Below are 23,085 nucleotides of genomic sequence, written 5' to 3' on the forward strand. Positions count from 1 at the left end.
GAATGAGAGTGGCTGTGACGTGTTGCATCATCTCGGGCCGCCCCGCCGCCCAAAAAGTCCAGAAAGGTGGCATTTATTCGCGCTAATTTCTTGTGGCTGCCTCGGGATACCTGCATAATTCCCAGACCACTTAGTGTCAGTGACAATAAATAGTCTGAGGCGGGACGGTGAGTGGGGAGCAGAGAGTGGTGGTTAGCTAGACCCTTGTAATCCGGCCGGGCATGCGTGACGTCAGTGCCTGTGCGAGGCCACTGGCCAGACATGCTGGAAGGCCTGTTCAGGTACCTGGCACGCATCGTGGCCTTGCCTCCTAGCATGCATGTAACATTATCATTGAAGACTGAGTAAGAACAGATGTGGAATGTTCGATAGCATGGCAAGGAATTAATGAACTATATATTATTTAGGGATGGACCAATCAAAACTTCAAATATCGTAAAATCCACAGTATTCGAAGGATTCTATATTTGATAGTAAAAAATTAAAATTAAACTATTATATGAAATAAAGTATATTAAAAAATTCAACACTGATAACCTCAGAAGTTTACTAGGTCAACCTCAATTTTTTTCCAATCCTGTTACCATTCTCCAAGATATTTTACTTTTAACATGTAATTATATAAATAAAATTACAATATGTATTGATTCTGGAAACTTGGTATGTGAATAAAACATTTAAAGTGTTAAATGTTTTCAACACCATAGGTGATATTTTTCATTTCTTTTACTTAATTTTATTTTGGACCCTTGAGACCTATATTCAGATTTGAGAGGCATATTTGAAGTACTCTTTGGGATTCAAATTCAAGATTCAGATTTGAGAAAATTGGGATATGACCCAGCATTAATTATATTTATAGAAAAACGTACCTTTTTACTTCTGTACTGGATAAATTTAGTCATAAGATTTAAGTGTGGCCATGCCCACAGTTAGTGATATTAAGCTTCCAGGATGGAAGATTTTGTAAGATTTATTTTTAATTAATTTTAAAGTTGAGAGTGATAATTCAGTGATAAGTGTTTAGAATAAAGAGATACTAAAGAAGAAACATTGCATGTGTAATATATTGAGACCTTTTTATGTACTTGCTTAAGGCTTTTCAATATTTTTTTTTTTTAAGGATTGCGAAGACCCTAACCCACTGATCAGAGCTCTTGCTGTGCGTACCATGGGCTGCATTCGTGTTGACAAGATAACTGAATATCTGTGTGAGCCTTTGCGCAAGTGCCTAAAAGATGAAGATCCGTATGTTCGCAAAACTGCTGCAGTGTGTGTGGCCAAGTTGTACGATATCAACGCTCAACTTGTAGAGGATCAAGGGTTTTTGGATCAACTGAAGGACCTGCTTTCAGACTCTAATCCTATGGTAACTCCATTTGAAATACTTTAAAAAAATTCCAGTTGTTTCCTAGTGCCTAGTTGTAACTAATAAAGGCTTGTTACTATGCTCTGCTGTGTAGGATTATTTTGTATGTGTAAGAGAGTAATGGCTTACAAGGAGTATCCAGTGAAAGAAAAATTCACAACTTCATTTGATCTTTAGTATGCTGTTTAGATCAGTGATTTGGTTGGAACTATTGATAAATTGATTTACTATGGTTAAGACTGTAGGGATATAAAAAAATATTTCTCATTTCAAATATTGTATTTATAAAAGCCAACTATCTGTAATCACCTTTTTACTGTAATTAAAGATTAATGCAGCTTCTATATGTGTGCTATTTGCACAACATTACTTATGTTTTTCAAAATCATTTTCAATTTAATTGTAGTCTTATCTAGTTGATGCACATTATTATAAAATTTAATGTGGAAATTTGTTAGTTAACATGACATGCGTTGGGGAACATTGTTTTAAAACAATATGAGTGCTGTGATTTTCATATATAATATTTTTATGTGAATATCATAATACAGTAAAACCATGTTAAGATGTGTTTTAAGGGACTGGATGATAAAAACTTATTAACAGGGAAAACTTATTAAAAGGGAAATAGTACAGATCAGTTGCTACATTAAAAAAAATCATTAAAATGACACTTATATGTTATGCACTGTTTGTTCAGCTTTCTATTTTAAAATTAGACCATTTGTGGGGATTCCATTGCCACAAATATTTGTGGTTGGTTAAAACCTTGCATTACTTTTAAATGATTATGATGGAATGAAGTAATTATTCAGAATATTGTATTACCTTTTAAGTTACTATGAAAACCATACTTTGGTGACCCTCAGAGGCCCTAGTGCAACCTGTACAGTGTTTTCCTCTCTAATTTTATTTTTTATTTGTAGTAGACACCTGTAGGAAGGCCCTTATGTATTAGCGCTATCATTACCAGTGGTCAAAGTAGGTGGGGAAAAATTAATGTTTGTGACAGTTAACTTGAAAACCACATATTGGAGGCTGTCAGAGAGACTGATGCTACCTGTACAGTGGTTGCCTCTATTTTGTAATGGTAGTAGACACGTGTAGGAAGGCCCTCAGGTGTCTCTACATCATTGCACATTTTGATTTAAAAACAGGGACAGAATTTTCTTTATTTACGTGTAATCATATAGGCTGTTGTCCCAAGCTCTCTGTACAATGACGCAACCGGGCGGTACATAGATCCAGAGGATAGACCTAACTTCAGCACAGTTAGCATTCTTAGTACTGGTGTTAACCTCTGCGGTTATGTTTTTGCAGCATTTTTAAATTTTTCTTAAAAGGTATTATATAATCTATAAATATTTGCAGTACATTTCTCTGTCGTAAATACATGTATCTAAATATACTGGGTAGTAAATATTTCATTTATGAATTAATACTGAATAATAAAATGTTTACCATGATGGGCCGGAAAAAAAACATCATGAATGTAATGGCTACCGAGTGCAGCTGTTTTGTTTAGAGCAGTGAAGCGCCATAAACATCTCGTTCACGGACGACCGAAATCAATGCCATGATAGAAAGATTATAAACAAAATATGTTGAAAATTGTTGTGAAAGCACATGCCACAAATTCTCACCTTTTAAATAAACTTTTTATTGCAATAATACCAGCACTCAAAACCAATTTTTTACCCCTCCAATTGCGTATGCAATTTCCTGCAACATTTTTTCTACTCAAGGTACGAGTTTTCATAGCTTGGAGCTTGAAGGAACCGGTACTTTATTCGGCATTGTCAAGTTTTGAATAAGCCTTGTTCCATTATTTTTCAACATGTTTTATGTAATATTGTGCACAATTTACGGGTAAATACAGTATAATTCCGGTCCAAAACGAAAAAAATAGCAAGACGAATAAACTGAAACATTCATCATTATGTCCACCATATAAAATTTTTACTACAGTGCTCAACAAACAATGAAACTGAATTAGCTCCTCATATTGCTGTACCAGATGTGTCACGTGTCCACAATCAGGGCAGAGAAATGGCTAGTGGTTTGTGTTTGTTGTGTATTCGTCGACGTTATACCTCGAATGAGGGAGATTGTGAACAGATGAAACAGCCACACTTAGGATACGAATGCAAGCATATGATTGATCGAAAAATATATTGTAACAGTGTGCGGTAAAGGTTTCAATGGGAATGTTTTTTTTTTATGTTTTGAAATACGTAATTGTCTAAAATTTAACTATAAATAAAGTTTAAGAGTGTAAAGATAAACTTTATTACATTATTTTATTCCTGAAATGATGAACGTTATATGCGGGAAGCATCTATTAACGTAAATGTTTTGAATGTGGAATATTAACATAAGGATATATGGAAGTGATTAAGGGAATATTTATTCAAACGTTATAAATGGGAAAACTTATTATGTGGGAACATCTTAGAGCAGGGTTTCCCAATCTTTTTCAGTCCGCGGCGCACATACATGTTTACTATTTTGTCTCGGCGCCCTAACCTATTTGGCTCGTCGAAATAGATAGGTACAATGATACTAGTTAGGTAGATAATCAAAAAATTAAAATATCCACATTATGAATCTGAACTTTATATTTATATTCATAAGAATATAAAATTAACACAAAAACATTCAAGAGAGACTTAAGAAAAACAAAAATAAAATACAATAGCTACCTAGCTAGTCAATGTGATGGGTGAGCTTGGTGATCTTCACACATTTTTTTCAAAACGTGGAATAAGGTTTGACTCTGCTACTCGCATTTCTTGCTCCACATTTATCTTTGAGCGATATTTGCTCTTGATTACAGCTACAGCTGAAAATCCAGCTTCGCGCAAATAAGATATTGCCAAAGGAATGAAAATTCTTATAGCTTTTGAAGCTAAAGTGGGATATTCATTTTGAACCGATATCCAAAACTCCACCAAATCAGAACATGTGAATGTAGTTCTAAGGCTGCTGTCGCAAGAGAGTTCAATGAGACTTTCTTCTTCTTCCGATGTAAATTCTGGCGGAGCTTGTGCATGGAATGGGTGTTGGATCCACGCATATTTATCGACATCATTTTCGGCAAAGTATTTTGAAAACCATTCAATGAACTTCGAAAGGTGTCCCGTGAAAAGGGTCATCAGGTCTTATGAGACAACAAGCTCATTAGATGTCCCATATTCATACAACTGCGGGAAACAAACTTGACCGCGATTTTCATTCATTTTTTAAATCCAAAACTGCAGTTTTTTCTTAAACGCAGCGATCTTCTCCAGTAGTTTCAGAATGTGCAAAGACAGATTCAGTTTGTTAAGTTTTTCAAGTATGTCGCACAAATATGCTAGTTTTAGCAAAAAATCTGGTTCAGCAAAGTATCTGGAGTTTGCATGATGCTCTTGTAAAAAAAAAAACTATGAATTTCTTCATGTAATTCGAACACACGAATTAAGACATTTCCACGGGAAAGCCAACGTGAATTGCAGTAATATATCAGTGCCGTATGTTCAGCTACCATATCTATGCATAGTTTTTTGAAAAGTCTGGCTTTTAGTGGTCTAGTTTTAATGTAGTTTACAGTGCGAATGGCATGTTCTAATACTTGGTTTAATTCAGAACTCATCGACTTTGACGCAAGCGCTTCTCTATGGATGATGCAATGGGTCGACACAGCATGCGAGGCTTTTTTACAAAAAAGGGCTTGTAATCCTCTGTACTTGCCAGACATTGATCGAGCACCATCTGTACATACACCAATACATTTTTCCCAATTCAAACAATTTTCTGTAATAAACTTGTCAAGAATTTCAAACAAGTCATGAGCCTTTATACTTTCGGTAATGTTTTTGCAGAATAAGAGTTCTTTGACAATAATATTGTCAGCCACAAAGCGTACGTAACAAATCAGATGTACATCATTATTACTGTGACTGTCAGTATCCTCGTCAAGTTGCAGACCAAATTCCTTGCCTTTCATTTTTTCTATTAATTGGAGATTTAGATCCTCAGCTATGTCATGGATTCTTCGACTGATAGTGTTGTTAGATAAGGGTACCTTAGAAATTCATTTTCCCGCCGATTCTCCCACCATAATATTCGCCATGTCGAGAGCAGCCAGTAGAACAAGCTCTTCTGCAATAGTATGAGGTTTTTTGCATTTCGCCACCCTGTATGCTACCTTGAAGGATGCTAACATAGACATATTTTGTGTTTTTTTTAATTTTGTAATTTCCTATTTAAAAAAATCGCGCGATTTGTCAACCATAGCCGGGTGAATGGTTTCGAGATGTCTCTTTAACTTACTTGGAAGCATACTTTCGGTTGATAAAATTTTCAAACAGAGCACACACTGCGGTCTTTCTTCATTATTTACTTCTATTGACGTAAAGCCGAAGTCCAAATAGCTATCATCGTATTTCCGATATTTCCGTTTTTTTACGGACGCAACATGTAAGCAAGAGTATATGGATGAAAGGAAGACCATGTAGCGCAGTCGTGCAGTACGTAAGAAATGTTGTGATAAACTGAAGGTATATTTGTATGAAACAGCGAAACAAGGTGTCTATAAAGATATGTCAGAATTTGTACCAAACAATCGTCACAGCATCACACTGTACCGTTTGCATTATAATAATTATTTCACTCAGCACCAAACTGAACGTACATGTTGGTAGGCTATACATTCGCCTATAATCAAAGTTTTTTTTTTTGCGATTAATTGATGTAGCATATGCAAGAAACGTTTCAACACAGTTTATTGCTAAGTTCATGTAACAAACTCCCCTTCAGCCAATTAGTTCTTTAACTCCTGACATGTTACAATTGCTAATCACTTCCCTGCACTGGCTATATATAGTTTTGTGATTTGTTGAACTGCCCGATGCCATTTGTCAATACATGTTATATTACAGTCAAGCACGCTTCGAAACCTTGCTCCGCTTTCAAAGGATCCGTGAAATACTTGAACACCGATACGCCCGTGTCCGTGCACTGTGTCGTGACTTATGGTAACAACTCTACTTGTCGTCCCACCCGCGATATGCGTTCCGACCCTTGAGGCGGACTAGGGGAAGGGAGGGGACAATGTTGCGGAGGGAGGAGTCCATCTGACCTTGGGTAGTTCACATGTTTACCGGGACCACAGTTGTCTCGGGCATGTAGTAGATAAGTATCGGCGAGTGCGCAAGTAAGCGAAGCACTACGCGAGCGCTAGAAATTAAATTGTTTATTTTGTACCCGCGAACACTTAAGTTGAGGTTTCGGAGAATGGTAAAGAGAATCGCTTCACGGCGCCCTTCTTAACTTTCTACGGCGCACCAGGGCGCCGCGGCGCACACTTTGGGAACCCCTGTCTTAGAGTTTTACTGTATTTATGTGTAAGCATGTAAAAATGTGAACAGAAATTTTTTGTAACTTCTCCTGTTTGGCAATAACAATGTTAACAGGTTGTAGCTAATGCAGTTGCAGCTCTGTCAGAAATAAATGAAGCAAGCACTAGTGGGTCTCCCTTGGTAGAGATGAATGCCCAGACTATCAACAAGCTGCTTACTGCCCTTAATGAATGTACTGAGTGGGGGCAAGTCTTCATCTTGGATTCCCTCGCAAACTACACTCCTAAAGATGATAGGGAAGCACAGAGGTAAATACATATTGCATGACCAGTGCTGCCAAGTATTATTTGTTTTCTGTTGATATTACTGATTTAGATTTCAAGTTACGGAATTTTGGAAACACAAACATATTGGAAGTTTTGTGTATTCATCACAGTTTTGTACAATAAATCACTTATACATAGCAGATTGGCTGCATGTATATTAGAATAATTTTTGGTAAAATCCAGTTCAGTTTATTATCTGTGATGTAAAAACAAGTTTTCCCCCAAGGAGAGTCAAAAATCCAAGCATTCAGTTCTTTGCATCATCAAATGATAATTAGAGAATAGACTTAAAGTTCTTAATATTAATATAAATCATGATAACTTCTATTTTTTTTAACATTAATTGGTCTTTAAACTTGTGTAATTTTTAAACTGTTTAATGGCATTATTAGTTCATTTCTCTATAAGTATGTTGATTACTGAGTCTAGTATTTGGCATCAACTTTATCACATTTTTGTTTGTGTGTTTTCTTGTCTACATAAATGTAATCACTGATGGGTGTGCTTGGAAGCTGGTTAAAACTGCAATTATTGTGAAACAAAGTTTTCTGTTTATTTTGCATTATTAGACCCTGTTTTTTGAAAGCACCTAATAGTTAAAAATAATTAATGATTGGCTTTATTGCATTATTTTGTACACAACTAAGTACATAAAAAAATGTATCCTAAGATATATGTATTAATATACTCCTGCTACTTATTTAAAATTATACACTGACTTATAAAAGGTATTTTTTTTTTTTTTTGGGTAATTTGGTAAATAAATTTTTGTAAGTCCATTTAGGACCAACTTGGACATGTAAACGTGGAAGTTGCATGAATGTTACTCATTTTACCTTCTAGGTTGCACAAAAGTAGTGTTAACAAGTCTTGTTTGAAAAAAATTTGAACTTTACTAATGAATAATTCACTGGTTAGAGCTGTATATCTTTAAATTATGTTAGACATGCATGCACCAGCAATGCTCAGCTTAATAATAAACCCATTCATGATTGCAATTTGGTGAAACACATCATAACTAACAAGAAAATACACTCACTGTTCACAACAAAATGTGACGTTCATCAATGAAATGTCTTATTTGGCCAGCAGGCATGTTCTGCTTAAATGGTACGTGATATACTTGGAGTCACCTAAAAAAATGTTATGGTATCTAGAACAGTTACAATTAACAATAGTAAAAGAAACAAAAACATAAGTCTGAAGTGTACTATATACAAGAAAATGGGTCATTGTTATTAATAAAAATAAAAAAGTTGGGTGTTTTCTGTTTAAAGAATATGCATGATCTGTAGATATGATAGAAGTCTTGCGGTGAAATTTCCATATAATCTGTGGCACCATGTCTTGCTATATCTTGACTATTATTGATACAAAATACAGATTTGTTTTTTTTTTTTTTAGTATTTATAAAAGAATGACGTTAGTAAATAAGATTCAGAGATATACCTTCACGATGTCCACTTTTTGTGTTTTCTGGTGAAAAAATCAGGAGTTTTGTTATTGATAGCACTAATTTAATTCAATATGTGATGCTGTACAAATAGTGACATCCTCAAAACTCATTTATGGCCATTGACATCACAAGAAAATGTTAAAGGCCCAACATTACATCTAAATTTTTGCAAGATGGGCACAGATTTCCATGTTTAGTGGTGTCTTGCAGGAAAATTTGAAGTTTGAATACAGTAGACTGCTGATTATTGGGGGTAATGACAGGCAAGTGGTACACAGATAACCGAAAAAGATGGTTAAAGCAATTTAAAAAAAACTGATTAAAATTTTTTTATCCTATTGAGACAAACACTGTAACACCCATCCCTCAAAAAAACGCCCTAATTTATTTTCAAACAGGTAAGTGTGCTTGTTGACTACCATTTTAATCAAGGCACTACTCCTGTTAAAATTAATTTACAGTTTTAATATCTTTCTAAATACATTTGAAGTATATTTAAATAAATTCTGAATTACATTAAGAGACTAAACAACATAAAATTAAAATTATAAATTCATGTACTGCATTATTTACATAATAGGGCTTGCTATAACATTTTTTCCCCTATGTAGGCACTACCAACATTTCTGAGTTACATAATAATGTTACTGATATAGGAGATAAATTTCAGTTCTAATAAGAATTTAAAAAGCACAAACAAAGGTTTCCTATTAGAAAGATTATTTAACCTGTTAATTTAATTCCCGATTCTATTGTTTACTAAATGTGTGTCTGCCATGATTTGCCACTTGGTGCATCCTAGTGGGGCAAGGTAAATAGCCCTGAAAGCTTCTGGCTTTTGCTGTTGACATGCAGGATGGCGGAATATAAACTTCTGCTGAACACTTGGGCATCGTCGGAAATAATTATGCAGTGAAGAAAGTGAATAGCTATTGAGGAAAGAGCAAAATAATGTTTTTTAATTTTTTTATTACTAATTCATTGCATTATACTTCTTGCTACACAAGTGCCATTGCCATTGTGGAATAACTGAAATAAAAAGTCAAAAATTATTTTGTTTATGTTTTATGGAAGTAAAATATTGCACGGTTAACCCGCAAACCGGATAACCCGCATCTGGATAATATGGAGTCTACTGAACATAAATATTTATTTCTGGTAGGCAGTAATTTTTTAAAAAAAGGTATACTTTCCACAGGCAAAGGGCTTTTAGGACATACAATTGTATAAAAACTGTAGGAACACCATTCACTGTCTAACTTGTAAAATTCACGTGAGATATCTTATATAATTTTTCCATAGAAAGATTTGAAGAATGATTATATAAAAATATCAATTTCTTTTATTTGATGTCACTTGAATAAATTTGTACCATAGTAGGACATAAATGATCATTTGTGCACCAAAATAAGTTTCAACTTCAATTAGCACATAACTATTAAGTTCTACAGGTAAGGTCCATTTTCAGAATATTCTTGCAGGAAATCTGATATTTCACCATAGAAATAATTAATTCAGTGTGTGTATAGTTTTTCTGATTAATGGTCACCAGAAAATACTGCAAAATTGTTCGACCAACCAAGGGCAGGGAAGCTTTATTTTGAGTCTATAAAACCTATAAAAGCATAGGAATTTCAGGATTTAAAGTCTAGTGGACTTTTTTAAGTCAATTTACACAAATTTTAATTTTAAATTAAATTTTTTGAAGCTTTAAACATGTATTTATCACACTATACGTAAAGAAGATCCTAAATGAGTTGGATATATGGGTAACCAACTTGACCTATGGTTTTTAACATTGTGTTCTAGCATTTGTGAGAGGATCACTCCACGACTTGCTCATGCGAATGCTGCTGTTGTGCTATCTGCAGTAAAAGTACTAATGAAGTTTATGGAACTTCTGCCTTCAGAGTCAGAATTTGTTTCTACTCTCACCAAGAAGTTGGCACCACCTCTTGTAACCCTTCTGTCTTCCGAGCCTGAGGTATTAATTTCTGTTTGTTATTTATAACTGTTGTATATAGTTTTGTTTTGGGCTGTTAGAATATGGTTTGCAATTTCAAGTAGTCTAGTTTTAAATTCTCGAGATTAATTTTAAAGCTCAAAAAATTTGAGTAGTTTACTGTTTGATCTAAGGAAATAATAAAATCTTCATGAAACATCACTTATACAAACCTATAGTAATTGTGAAGTTTTGTACAACACAGTTCAGTAGGAAACGTTATTAGTTGATGCAGAACTGATTAAAAATGTATTTGTTACAGTATAAGTATGTACTTATGCATATAACGTGTACATTCTCCTGTCGTTTCATTATTATTGACAGTGTAGATAATATAATATTTATTTTTCTAGCAATGATGCTGATTTTACATAATTTCTTACGGTAGTCATGATTTTCAGTTATTTAGTACATCGTCGTCATAGTTTTGTTTACATTAACCTTAACTACAAACAAGCGCATTACTCAAAATTTTGTGGAGTTCACTGCATTAATAACTGTTTCTTAAAATGGGTTTTGAATATTATTTTCCCAATAATTATTATTCATACCATGCGTCACTGAATAGAAATAAACGTACAAAATACATGTCTATTTTACTTCTGCCTAGAAGAATACAGTAATGGTGCACGTGAATGTGAAGTGAAGACAAATGAATGATTGATGAATAAACACAGAAAAAGCACCATAATTACCTATTAAGACATTTTACACCAGAGTGGTATTTTAGTCTATTTTTGCAAAAAAAAAAATTATGTTGAAAATTAGCATAAATAGCATTATAGTTGAAAATGAGAAGAAAAAAATAGCATCTAAAGTGTAAATTACTCGCAAGTTGTGAATTTTTCTGGCCCCTACTTATCAGTGTGCTGACAATCCTTAAATATTTTCAGTGTTTTACTGTATTAGGCTTTTAAAGTATTTTTCAGCATCTCCAAAGTTTTTTGATTTTTAAGAAGTATCACATCCTTATTAAGATTGTCAACTCTCAATTATTATAAAAAAAGTTTTTTTGGTTGAGTTAAGTCCAACTAGTGGGATATTGAACTGGCTGCATGCTACTAACCATTAGACATGCTAATGCAAAGTATATGCTGTATTTTGAGTAAATGTTTCCATAGCAGTCTGATTACACATTGTGCGAACCAGTGTCGCACACATCACACACACATTTTCATTAAACATAAAAACAACTATGCATATGCAACATTTTTACCGGATATATATAAAATATTATGGGGGTGAGCTTTTCTAAAAAATTTATACATCTGGTAGAAGGATTACTAGAATTGGATTTAAGCTTACACCCTATACAGTGGTGGTAGGGTGGATGCTGAAAAAAAATACTAGTGTGTGTATTTAATTCTACTTTAGAGGAGTTAAAACTATTCTGTTCCCTTCATCATTCAATCAGGAAATAAATAAAAAAAATTTTACAAATTAATAACCAAATTCTCAAAACACCTCTGAAATTACAACAATCAGGATTAATGTTGGAGTATTACGTATAGCCTTAATAATAATCAATAAACCTAAATTATTTTACTTCATTTTTATATAAAAATCTCACAAATAAAAGTATATTCCTTCCTTAAGGCAATATGGCTACATGTAACAGGCTGGTCAACCTACATAGCCTTGTCAGGGGTGTATGTGTGTTCAAGTGAGGCAAGATGATAAGCGCGATGCTCGCTGGTATTTATAGCGTGGTGTAGCCTCTAAGCACAAGGCTATGAACTGGCACGCAGTCTTCTCGTTGTCACATGGTTGCTGCAGGACTAGAAAACCGGGAAAACCGGGAAATGTCAGGGAAATTAAAATGGTCAGGGAATTCCTTGAAATGTCAGGGAAAATTCTACGAAATCTGGAAATTTTAAAGTTGTGTATAATTCAAACAAAGCTTTGGTTTGATGCGCTTGTACCGCTACCGAACGACTCCGCAAAAAGGCTGCTGCTTAAGGCACACAGCAACTGCAACTTTTTTTTACTTGGTCTACGATTGTCCGTTGCAATAGGCTGTTATAACCACCCACCATAACTTCTGGCCAATCCAGGCACTCGTTTGTTCACTAGCGAATCCAGGCCTTCGTTTGTTCGTGTTTTGCTCCTTTTTAATTTGCCGTTAAGACTTTGTATTATGTTCCGTTCCATTCAGTGAACTACAAAACGGGCATGGCGTCGTTTATCTTTTGAAGGCTATTTTCACGTGGAATAAGGCGAGTAGAAAGCTTATTACGTGAATTTAAAGGCGTTGTTTCAGGTGAAGTTAGTTTTTGATGCGATCATAAGAAAATAAAGTTCATTTTGATTAAGAGGCAATACCAACTCTCATTTTGAAAACTACCAAGCTGATATGAAAACACGTGGCTTTTGTGTGCGGTTATGTTTTTGCATTTTTTTTTCTACCTATTATTTTAAATTACTTTTTTTTTTCAACCGTAATAATCCGTGAGTTCTGTTGCGTGGCACTTACATTGTGTATAAAAAATATGCATAACTGAACATGTTTTTCCCCAGAATCGTTAGTTAACATTGTAAGATTGTAAGAGTATTGCATGTTGTAATGCTGCTATTGTAATTCACTAAGTAGGCCCGTTATATTGCTAGGTGTGAATTTGTAATAGTTTTTGTATTTGTGTAGCTATATTTTTTTAAGAATTTATAAACAATAATGTTTTAACCTAACCTGAAAATATTATGTACTTTTTTTTAGCTTAGAGATGTCGAAAAAAACTACTTTAAAGGAGAATTGGCTCAAGGAGCCACAGTTTCAGCATATCAAACCCTCTGCTAAAAACATAAATTCTGCGTACTGCACTTTGTGCTAGAAAAGTATTCAACTCAGCAATATTGGTCGAAGAGCTCTCACCAGCCATGTCGAAGGAAAAAAACACATTCGCAATTCTGCCGTCAAAATAACACAAAAAACCTTATTTTACCTCATGTTGAAATGTTTATATTATATTTAATCATATGCACGTTAATATTTATGGTATGTACTTCAAAAGAAAGTCAGGGAATTTTTCTCTTAAATTTCTGGAAAACAGGGAAAAGTCAGGGAATTCTAAGATTTTATTTCTGTAGCAACCATGTAACTGAAATTTGAGCGGTAACCGTAACATTATATGGCCGAGAAATGAAGTTAAAGGGGTAATGAAAGTCCCTTAAGTGCTTTCAAGAATCTGTACTGGTTGTTTTACACCTAAAATTTACTCTGAAATCATGCTTTTTAGCCATTTTAACTCTTCTAAAACTACATTTTAAAAACTTAATCCGAAATCAAAAGTACTTTTCGGTCCTCTGCGAATTCTTAAATGCTTTTCATAAACAGACCCCATTCGGATATCTTGAGTAGTTTTTAAATCGTGTTGTTTAAACTGAAGCTCTGCACACCGTGTGTGTGCCCGGGTAGGCGGAGCCCTTAAGGCCAAGGCCCCACCTCTGACTGTCTTTGAATTTAGTTTTACCTTGGATTATATATACTCTGTAAACAGTTGGTGAGTCCAGAAAATTCATTGTGGATCAACACAGTAGATGACATGATTACTCCCCCTCCAACACCTAGTTCTGCAGATCTTATCTAGATTGCAACACTTCTCCATGCAGCATGCTCAGCTATGTGCCACAAGGTGCATAGAAAAATAATTTCACCTGTTTTTAAAGGGGTCACATGGTGAGCTGAATTCTCAGAACTATGTGATGCAAAGAACGCCTTCAGTTGGCCAGGCTGCTGGTCGATCATGCCGCTTTCTATTAAAATTTAATGCCATACTGCGTTCATTTCTGCTCAGAAAAGACCCATATTCCAGTGCTGGTTTGACAAAACCTGTGTACAAGGAGTGAATCTGAAAGGAAAAAACTAAAGAAGTCCACAGTCGTGCAACGTGACAAAAATTTACTTCTGCAAGAATATTTTGTCTGCACTATTAAGCCTGCATGATAAAATGTGTTACATAATGATCAAAGACGGAAAACTAAAGCTGATTGAAAAAAAATGAGCAGACTGGATGAAGATTTGATCAAATATAGAATGTTTTATTGATTTAAGTAATTATATACATTAGACTCGCGATTATCCGCACTGGTAACCGAAAAAGGTTAAATTAATGTTGAGAAAAAGCTTTATGATTAAAAATTTTTTATTCAGACTATCTAGACAAAGGTACCTAATATATACACTAGAACCTCGATAATCCGAGCTGGATGGGACCGGGGCCAACTCGGATTATCAGAACCTCGGATTATTGGAAATACGAATAAAAACACGCAAAATCAATTTCTAATACATATGTCGATGTTTTAATAAAAATAAAATACAAACATATTGAAAGGCAGATTAGAAATATATACACAATTATTATTTTTTAAAATAATCTATTATTGTTTTTTGTTTTTTTAATGCTCCTCGCTTCTCAGCTGCTCGTGTGCTCCACTTCTTAAAAAAATTACGTCATTTGGCGTGACGTCATCTTGCTGCTCCACGTATTCGAGTGCCTTTTCTAAGCGTAGAAACCCATCTGAATGGCTAATTTTTTTGTTGGTTTCTTCTTCCCCTTGTTCGTCTTTTTCGGTGTCCTCATCCCGGTTGTTGACCATTTCAATAATTTTCTCATCTGTCAATTCTTCAATTTCATCACTGTCTAACCACTTCTTAACCTCTTCAGCACTGGATTCCATTTCGCAGCCAGGGATTGCCACCATTAAATTCAATAGTCATATTATCACAGTCATCTTCAACTGTTTCTTCTTCTTCACTTTGTGAAACTCTCGGTTTTATAAGTTTTGACCAGGATTTCTGTATAGTTTCCTGTTTAATTTCTGACCACGTATCAACTAACCAATAGATAACGTCTTTTATATTAACTGTTTTTAGCATATCTACTAATGAAATTTCTTCTTCTTGCAAAATATATGTCAGAAGCATGCGTCTGTACTTTTTCTTTATTGTCGCAATGATGCCTTGGTCCATAGGTTGAATGAGGCTAGTCACATTTGGGGGCAGGAAAACAGTTTTAATTTCATCACTTGAAAGCTCTTCTACGTTTGGATGGGATGGAGCGTTGTCAATAACCAACAGTGCTTTTCTCGGTAATTGTCGTTCTTTTGAAAAATTTTCTACTGAAGGAACAAATTCCTCGAAGAACCAATTTTTAAAAATGGTCGTATTCATCCACGAGTTCTTTTGATTTTTGTATGCGACGGGTAGTGCGTTCATATTTACATTTTTAAAAGCTCTAGGTTTTTTTGATTTTCCTATCACCAAGGGACGAAGCATGTGTCCCAGAGGCATTGGAACATGGCATAACAGTAATTCGTTCCTTGCTCTTTTTATGCCCAGGAGCGGAAATCTCGTCTTTTGATGCTAGACTCTTGTCAGGTAGCATTTTAAAATTTAACCCAGTCTCGTCACAGTTATATAATTGATCATGTGTGTAGCCCCCTTCTTCGATCATGCTTTGAAATTTTTGAACATAGTTTTCAGCACCAGCAGCATCAGCTGAAAGCTTTCCTCCTGTGATATGCAATTGCTGCACACCGTATCTTTTTTTCCATTTATCCAGCCATCCTTTACTGGCATTAAAATTGCTTTCACCTTCTTGTAATTTATTACGAAAATACTGCGCTTTTTCTTGTAATATAGGCCCAGAAAGAGGGACACCTTTTTGCCGCTGTGCTAAAAACCATGAAAACAAAGCTTCACTTGTTTTTTCGTACTCACCTTTTTTTCATACGAGATCTGGATGTTGTAGCCTGAGAAAGATTTTTTTGAGTTTGCCATAACTCCAATTTCTGTCCGTTGCGCCTCCAGTCACCCACAGTAACAGCACTCACTCATAAATCACGTGCAATTGTTTTTAGCGGCTCACCTTTATCAACCCGCGTCAGCGCTTCTAATTTATCACTTAATGATATTTCAGTATGTTTTCTTTTACTCATACTGGTTCGTAATAGAACTGGGACGTAACTACATAGATGTGCTCACGGCGAAGAACTTATGGGAACTAAAAATTGCCCTCTGGAGGGAACGCGGGGAAGTGACGAGGGGGCGGAGGATCTAGGCCGACGGAGAAAAGGGGTTTCCCCCAATGTTCTAAAAATAGATGCTTGCGACTTCTGACAGGGGTGGGCCGCTACCTGCTATGTACAGTCACTTACCCAACTCACCCCATCAGGCCTTCCTCCTCAACGTAGCCCTGGCCGTCCCTACATGTATGTGTGTTTGCAAAATTCATATTTTTTTCTTTCTCATAACCCCCGAAACTGACTCGGATTATTGGGAACTCGGATTATCGGAGCTCGGATTATAGAGACCCTAGTGTACTAAAATGTTACATATAATTTACAGAAAAAGTTGCAGTATATATCACTAAAACATAGCCTTATGTTATGTTTAGCTGGTTGATAATTTTTTTTTATTATTGTCAAGTACCATTCACATTTATTATTAGACATCGCTGTCTAAAGATTACGACAGAAAAAATACTGTTGCCTTGAAACAACACAGGACATTATTGCTTGTGTGAATCACGGAACAGCTGCGCAGTGCGCGCCAACCATAGCACGGTTCACAAGGGCACGTGGAACACAAATGTGCACACCTTACAGGGGTGTGTTTATAATTTGCTCTAGCAGTTTCGAAATTCATGATGCATACTAACAATTACTGACTATGTATTCACTATGTTTGGCAGCATTTTTCATCTTCAATCACAACTTAAAAATGTTCTTGTCACGTCAGTAGATTACAAAAATAAATAGTCAGTAATTATTTAGTGGTTCATTGTTTATGGAAGTCAAATTTGGCATGGTTAACTCACAAACTGGATAACCTGCACCCGGATATTCGGGAGTTCACTGTACTTAATCATCTGAAGGGAATCCTTATTGTATGTAGTTTTTTTACAATTTGTGTTCACTTAATTGTTAATGGCGACTCTTCACAAATTAGATTTGTGTTGGTGTAATTTGGCTGGTATATCAATGTGAATCATGTTGTAACTTAAATTTAGAGATAGTATGTATTATATAATTTTATATGTTAAATTTCTTTTTATAGGTTCAATATGTTGCCCTAAGAAACATTAATTTGATTGTACAAAAACGTCCAGATATTTTAAAGCATGAAATGAAAGTATTTTTTGTCAAGTACAATGATCCCATTTATGTGAAATTGGAGAAGTTGGATATTATGATTCGCCTGGCTTCCCAAGCCAACATCGCACAAGTACTTTCCGAATTAAAAGAGTAAGTATAATTAAAAATTTTAGTTATTAGTTCTTTTATTTATTTTTTCAACAATCTTTTTTTATTCAACTAAAGCAGTTCCATGTAATTTTGGAAATACAGTTTTGGTTTTTGGCAGATGCACTATGCAAATTTTTGTATTGTATAGTTTGGAACACAGGTTGTAAGATTACCGCTATTCTTTGAATTGTTTGTTTACACATTATTATTAAGTGTCTTTTGGAAATGTGTATCAAGAATTAATATAATTTTTACATTGATACTCTATGAAGAATTTTGCTGGTAATTTTTGATTCAGTTTGGATATTTAAAGACAAACTTAAATAATACTCTTTGGCAGTGAAAAGTTTGTCATGAGCAACATTAAAAATAGTGTATAAAAAGTATTTATATTTGTTTTTACTATATTAAGCAGTATTTAGGTAAATAGTTAAATTTTTGTAATATTATATTTAAAGTTTGACAGAGTGTTAAATTATTATAGATCATGTAAAATACTAAAGAGTTGCCTTCTTCAGCTTTAAATTGCCTTGACAAGTTGCCTTACTCTAAAGTTGCACTTTAACTCTTTCGGTGCAGCATTTTTACTCGTGAAACTACCCTAAGTGCGTAATTTTTTGAAAAAAAATTATTAAAAAGTTGAAATTATTGGAGAAGTTGGATATTATGATTCGCCTGGCTTCCCAAGCCAACATCGCACAAGTACTTTCCGAATTAAAAGAGTAAGTATAATTAAAAAATTTTAGTTATTAGTTCTTTTATTTATTTTTTCAACAATCTTTTTTTATTCAACTAAAGCAGTTCCATGTAATTTTGGAAATACAGTTTTGGTTTTTGGCCGATGCACTATGCAAATTTTTGTATTGTATAGTTTGGAACACAGGTTGTAAGATTACCGCTATTGTTTGAATTGTTTGTTTACACATTATTATTAAGTGTCTTTTGGAAATGTGTATCAAGAATTAATATAATTTTTACATTGATACTCTATGAAGAATTTTGCTGGTAATTTTTGATTCAGTTTGGATATTTAAAGACAAACTTAAATAATACTCTTTGGCAGTGAAAAGTTTGTCATGAGCAACATTAAAAATAGTGTATAAAAAGTATTTATATTTGTTTTTACTATATTAAGCAGTATTTAGGTAAATAGTTAAATTTTTGTAATATTATATTTAAAGTTTGACAGAGTGTTAAATTATTATAGATCATGTAAAATACTAAAGAGTTGCCTTCTTCAGCTTTAAATTGCCTTGACAAGTTGCCTTACTCTAAAGTTGCACTTTAACTCTTTCGGTGCAGCATTTTTACTCGTGAAACTACCCTAAGTGCGTAATTTTTTGAAAAAAAATTATTAAAAAGTTGAAATTATTGGAGAAGTTGGATATTATGATTCGCCTGGCTTCCCAAGCCAACATCGCACAAGTACTTTCCGAATTAAAAGAGTAAGTATAATTAAAAAATTTTAGTTATTAGTTCTTTTATTTATTTTTTCAACAATCTTTTTTTATTCAACTAAAGCAGTTCCATGTAATTTTGGAAATACAGTTTTGGTTTTTGGCCGATGCACTATGCAAATTTTTGTATTGTATAGTTTGGAACACAGGTTGTAAGATTACCGCTATTGTTTGAATTGTTTGTTTACACATTATTATTAAGTGTCTTTTGGAAATGTGTATCAAGAATTAATATAATTTTTACATTGATACTCTATGAAGAATTTTGCTGGTAATTTTTGATTCAGTTTGGATATTTAAAGACAAACTTAAATAATACTCTTTGGCAGTGAAAAGTTTGTCATGAGCAACATTAAAAATAGTGCATAAAAAGTATTTATATTTGTTTTTACTATATTAAGCAGTATTTAGGTAAATAGTTAAATTTTTGTAATATTATATTTACAGTTTGACAGAGTGTTAAATTATTATAGATCATGTAAAATACTAAAGAGTTGCCTTCTTCAGCTTTAAATTGCCTTGACAAGTTGCCTTACTCTAAAGTTGCACTTTAACTCTTTCGGTGCAGCATTTTTACTCGTGAAACTACCCTAAGTGCGTAATTTTTTGAAAAAAAAAAAAAATATTAAAAAGTTGAAATTATTATTATGTTTTAAATGAAAATTTTTGTTATTTTGTTTTACTTGAAAATTTACGATTGGTGAAAATTTTTATATTATTTTATAATTTAATAAATTGACAGGTTAAGAAATATATTAGGCTTAACAAGAAATTTTGTCACACAATTTTTAAAATCATTAATTTGTTTTATTAGTTAATTGATGAATAACATTACTAGAAATAAATAAAAAAACTATTATTTATAAAAATTGAACTTTTATAATTTATTTTTTAGCCTAACTTCGAAAGTTGCGAATGTATGAATGAGTAGTTGCTAAAACACTATTATATCATGACAGACCTTTTTTGACCCTGAATTATAAACAATATTTTACATAAACATAGAAGTGCATAATAAAATTAATATAAAAAATTATGTTACATACAATCATTTGGTTTTCTTAGTCCATAGTTTTTGGCATTCGTTGGTAGATATGTTCAGGAACATTCAATTTTATGTAGAACAAGACAGGTTTTATTTTGCACAAAGAAAATGAGTTCAACAATTACAGCTAACTCTAACTTTTTTTTGTGTGGTAAATTTCAAAACATGGTACAATACACATTACTGGATTTTCCAGGCAATTTTTGCAGTAGAATATTGTTTGCTTCCTTTTGCATATTCCTTTGCCATTCTTCTTGCACTGCCCTGGTAGCACGGAGCAAACAATACAGTTTGGTTTGTGAGACTTATTCTTCTGTTCACCAATGAAATGCTGCTCACTTAGCCTTACAAGTGGCATAGTCACAGAGTTTACGTCCACGTTTGGCTGCAGGTTCGCGGTGGTGATATTTTAGTAATCCTGTAATTACTTCAGTTCTAAAATCACTTGCCGAAACAGACTTCTTATTTACTTCATTGTATGCAATTCTTCCATTCACCAATGCAGCTTCAATAAGAAAATACCAAATAGTTTGGTACCATTTCAATTTTTTATGTTTGTATATGTAGTTTGTACATAGCTGATCAAACTTGTCGACACCGTTCATGTTTTTGTTATAATATTCGAGTTTTGGTTTTTTCACTGTCTCAAAACCAGTTACACTTTTCTTGGTTCTTCTGGCCACAGTAAATATTTCAGAAGAGTGTACAGTGCTCAGCATGTTTACACAACCAGTGTCTTGCCATGAACATGCAAGCATTCCTCTTTTATTTTGCCAAAACTGAGGTTCTTCACCTCGCTTCAGTGACAATTATTTCATGTCAACTGGCAATTTTTTCCTGTTGCTTCTCACTGTTCCACAAGCTCTAATTTTGTTTTCTAAAAGAAATTGAAAAAGAACTGAACTAGAAAAAAAGTTGTCAACATATACAATTCGATTGCTCTTTTCAAATCCACTCAACAGATTATTTACAACTTGTTCACTTAGTGTTTCACCTATTTTCACACCACTGCCTTTGCCTACATATGTTTCAAATTTGCATAAAAACCCTGTTTTACTGTCACAAAGTGACCACAGTTTTATTCCCCACTTTGTTGATGGTTTAGAAGGTAAATATTGTTTGAACCATAGACGACCAGTAAACTTTAACATTGGTTCATCAACTGAAACACACTTGCCTGGTTGAACATGTTGTAAATAAGTTTCCTTACACTTTTCTATTATCGACTGAATTTTGAACGATGGATCATACCCATGCAACCCTTTATTCACAATGTTTGCATTGTTGTGGAAATCCACAAAAGACTGCAACAGAAAATATTTATCTCTGGACATAACTTCTCCAAAATTTGGTGTTCGAAGAAGCCAGTTTGTTTCTGAAAAGTAATCTTTCAGTGATGGCTTTCGGCACATGCCCATCTCTATTTCCATAGCTACCATTGCTTCAATGTCCTCGGTTGTACAGTCTTTCCATTTAGCATATCTCGATCGTGGTGAAAAATCATGTGCTTTGTCCAAAAACTGTTGAGCATACAAATTTAATTGTTCAGCGACATAAGCAAACACAGATCTGGGCATAAATTGCGAAAATGCACTATATTGGCTACTAAAATTTACTGGGTCGCTTACAACAGACAAGTCAAATGAATCACTGGTACACAAATTCAAATGCACTGGAGTTTCTTTACTCACACGGAATCAGTTACTTCTATATACAGACGCATCTTCGTTTTCACTGTCAGAGTTTGACTCGTTGCACTCTACGTCTACATCTACATCACTATCACTTTGACTGTTAAGTGTTTCGTCTTCTGATTCAGAATCGGCAGCTAAAAGTTCTAGCAATTTTTCGTAATCTTGTTTTGATGGATCATAAAAACGCTTACGGTCTGCCATATTTCTGCTGTGAAAAAAGTTTTTTTTTTTTACAAAAAATTGCAATGCAAAATATCTCTTTTGTCTAATACCAAAAAAAAAAATTCTCTGAAAATATTGCTTTGAAATAATTTATAAATCATGTATCCTAACAAAATGGAATAAAAACAATTATACAGGATAGTATTTATTTTACTCTATCTCTCTTCAAAATGTTAACAAAAACTAAATAGAAACAACTTTTAACGCATATAAAAATACATAAAAAATATTTAGTTTATTTTGCCATCATTTTTGCTATAAAAATTAAATAATTTTGTAAGATAAAGATTCTAAGCAGAAAAATATCACAGCAACAATTCAGTGACATCATTAGTATTATAACAAAGAATAAAATTATTTTTTATATACTGAACCACGGCACACTAACTCAAGTAGTTGACAATTTCCTCAACAGATTGCAGGCTATTACAGACACAGAAAATAACCAAGCTGGGAATAAAAACTACTTCCACACTGAATTGAGTGTTGTAAATCGACATTTGTCGATCACAGCACTTTAACTTAAACTAAGATGATAGCAATCGACTACAGTCGATTGCAGCACTGAAAGAGTTAAGAGCCTTGGAGTGATCCTTGAGGTTGCTACTAGGCAGGGAAGTAATATTAAATTAGAAGTAGGTCTGAAGGTTGCTGAGCAGCAAAAGAAAAATTGTGAAATAGAAATGGTCCAGATGGTCTCTTCTCGGAAAACAATTCGAGGATCTTAAATCTAAAGTTTCCTCATATTAAATTTATTGAGAGCTATTCTTTAAAGTTAAGTTTCTACCACAAGGATTACATACCTCAATACTTCAAACTAGATTGGGTTATGCGTAGGGATTGTGATTTTTCGTTTTCGCAAAATAGATGCGAAAATATGCTAAATTATATCTTTTCCGCTATAAAATGTGAAATCTAGACTATTCC

The 23,085-nt window shown here is 33.7% G+C and overlaps 1 protein-coding gene across 2 annotated transcripts in view; it reads left to right on the forward strand.

Moving 5' to 3' along the window:
* LOC134529392 (AP-2 complex subunit beta) overlaps positions 1 to 23,085 on the forward strand; it is a 150,697-nt gene that overhangs the window by 22,094 nt on the left and 105,518 nt on the right. For both annotated transcript variants that reach the window (XM_063363408.1, XM_063363407.1), the window contains 4 exons: positions 1,124 to 1,369; positions 6,826 to 7,019; positions 10,303 to 10,477; positions 17,553 to 17,740. In XM_063363408.1, coding sequence (XP_063219478.1) covers positions 1,124 to 1,369; positions 6,826 to 7,019; positions 10,303 to 10,477; positions 17,553 to 17,740 — 803 coding nt within the window. The remainder of the gene's footprint in view (positions 1 to 1,123; positions 1,370 to 6,825; positions 7,020 to 10,302; positions 10,478 to 17,552; positions 17,741 to 23,085) is intronic.

This window comes from Bacillus rossius, chromosome 2 (assembly GCF_032445375.1).
Source record: "Bacillus rossius redtenbacheri isolate Brsri chromosome 2, Brsri_v3, whole genome shotgun sequence".
Taxonomy (NCBI): domain Eukaryota; kingdom Metazoa; phylum Arthropoda; class Insecta; order Phasmatodea; family Bacillidae; genus Bacillus; species Bacillus rossius.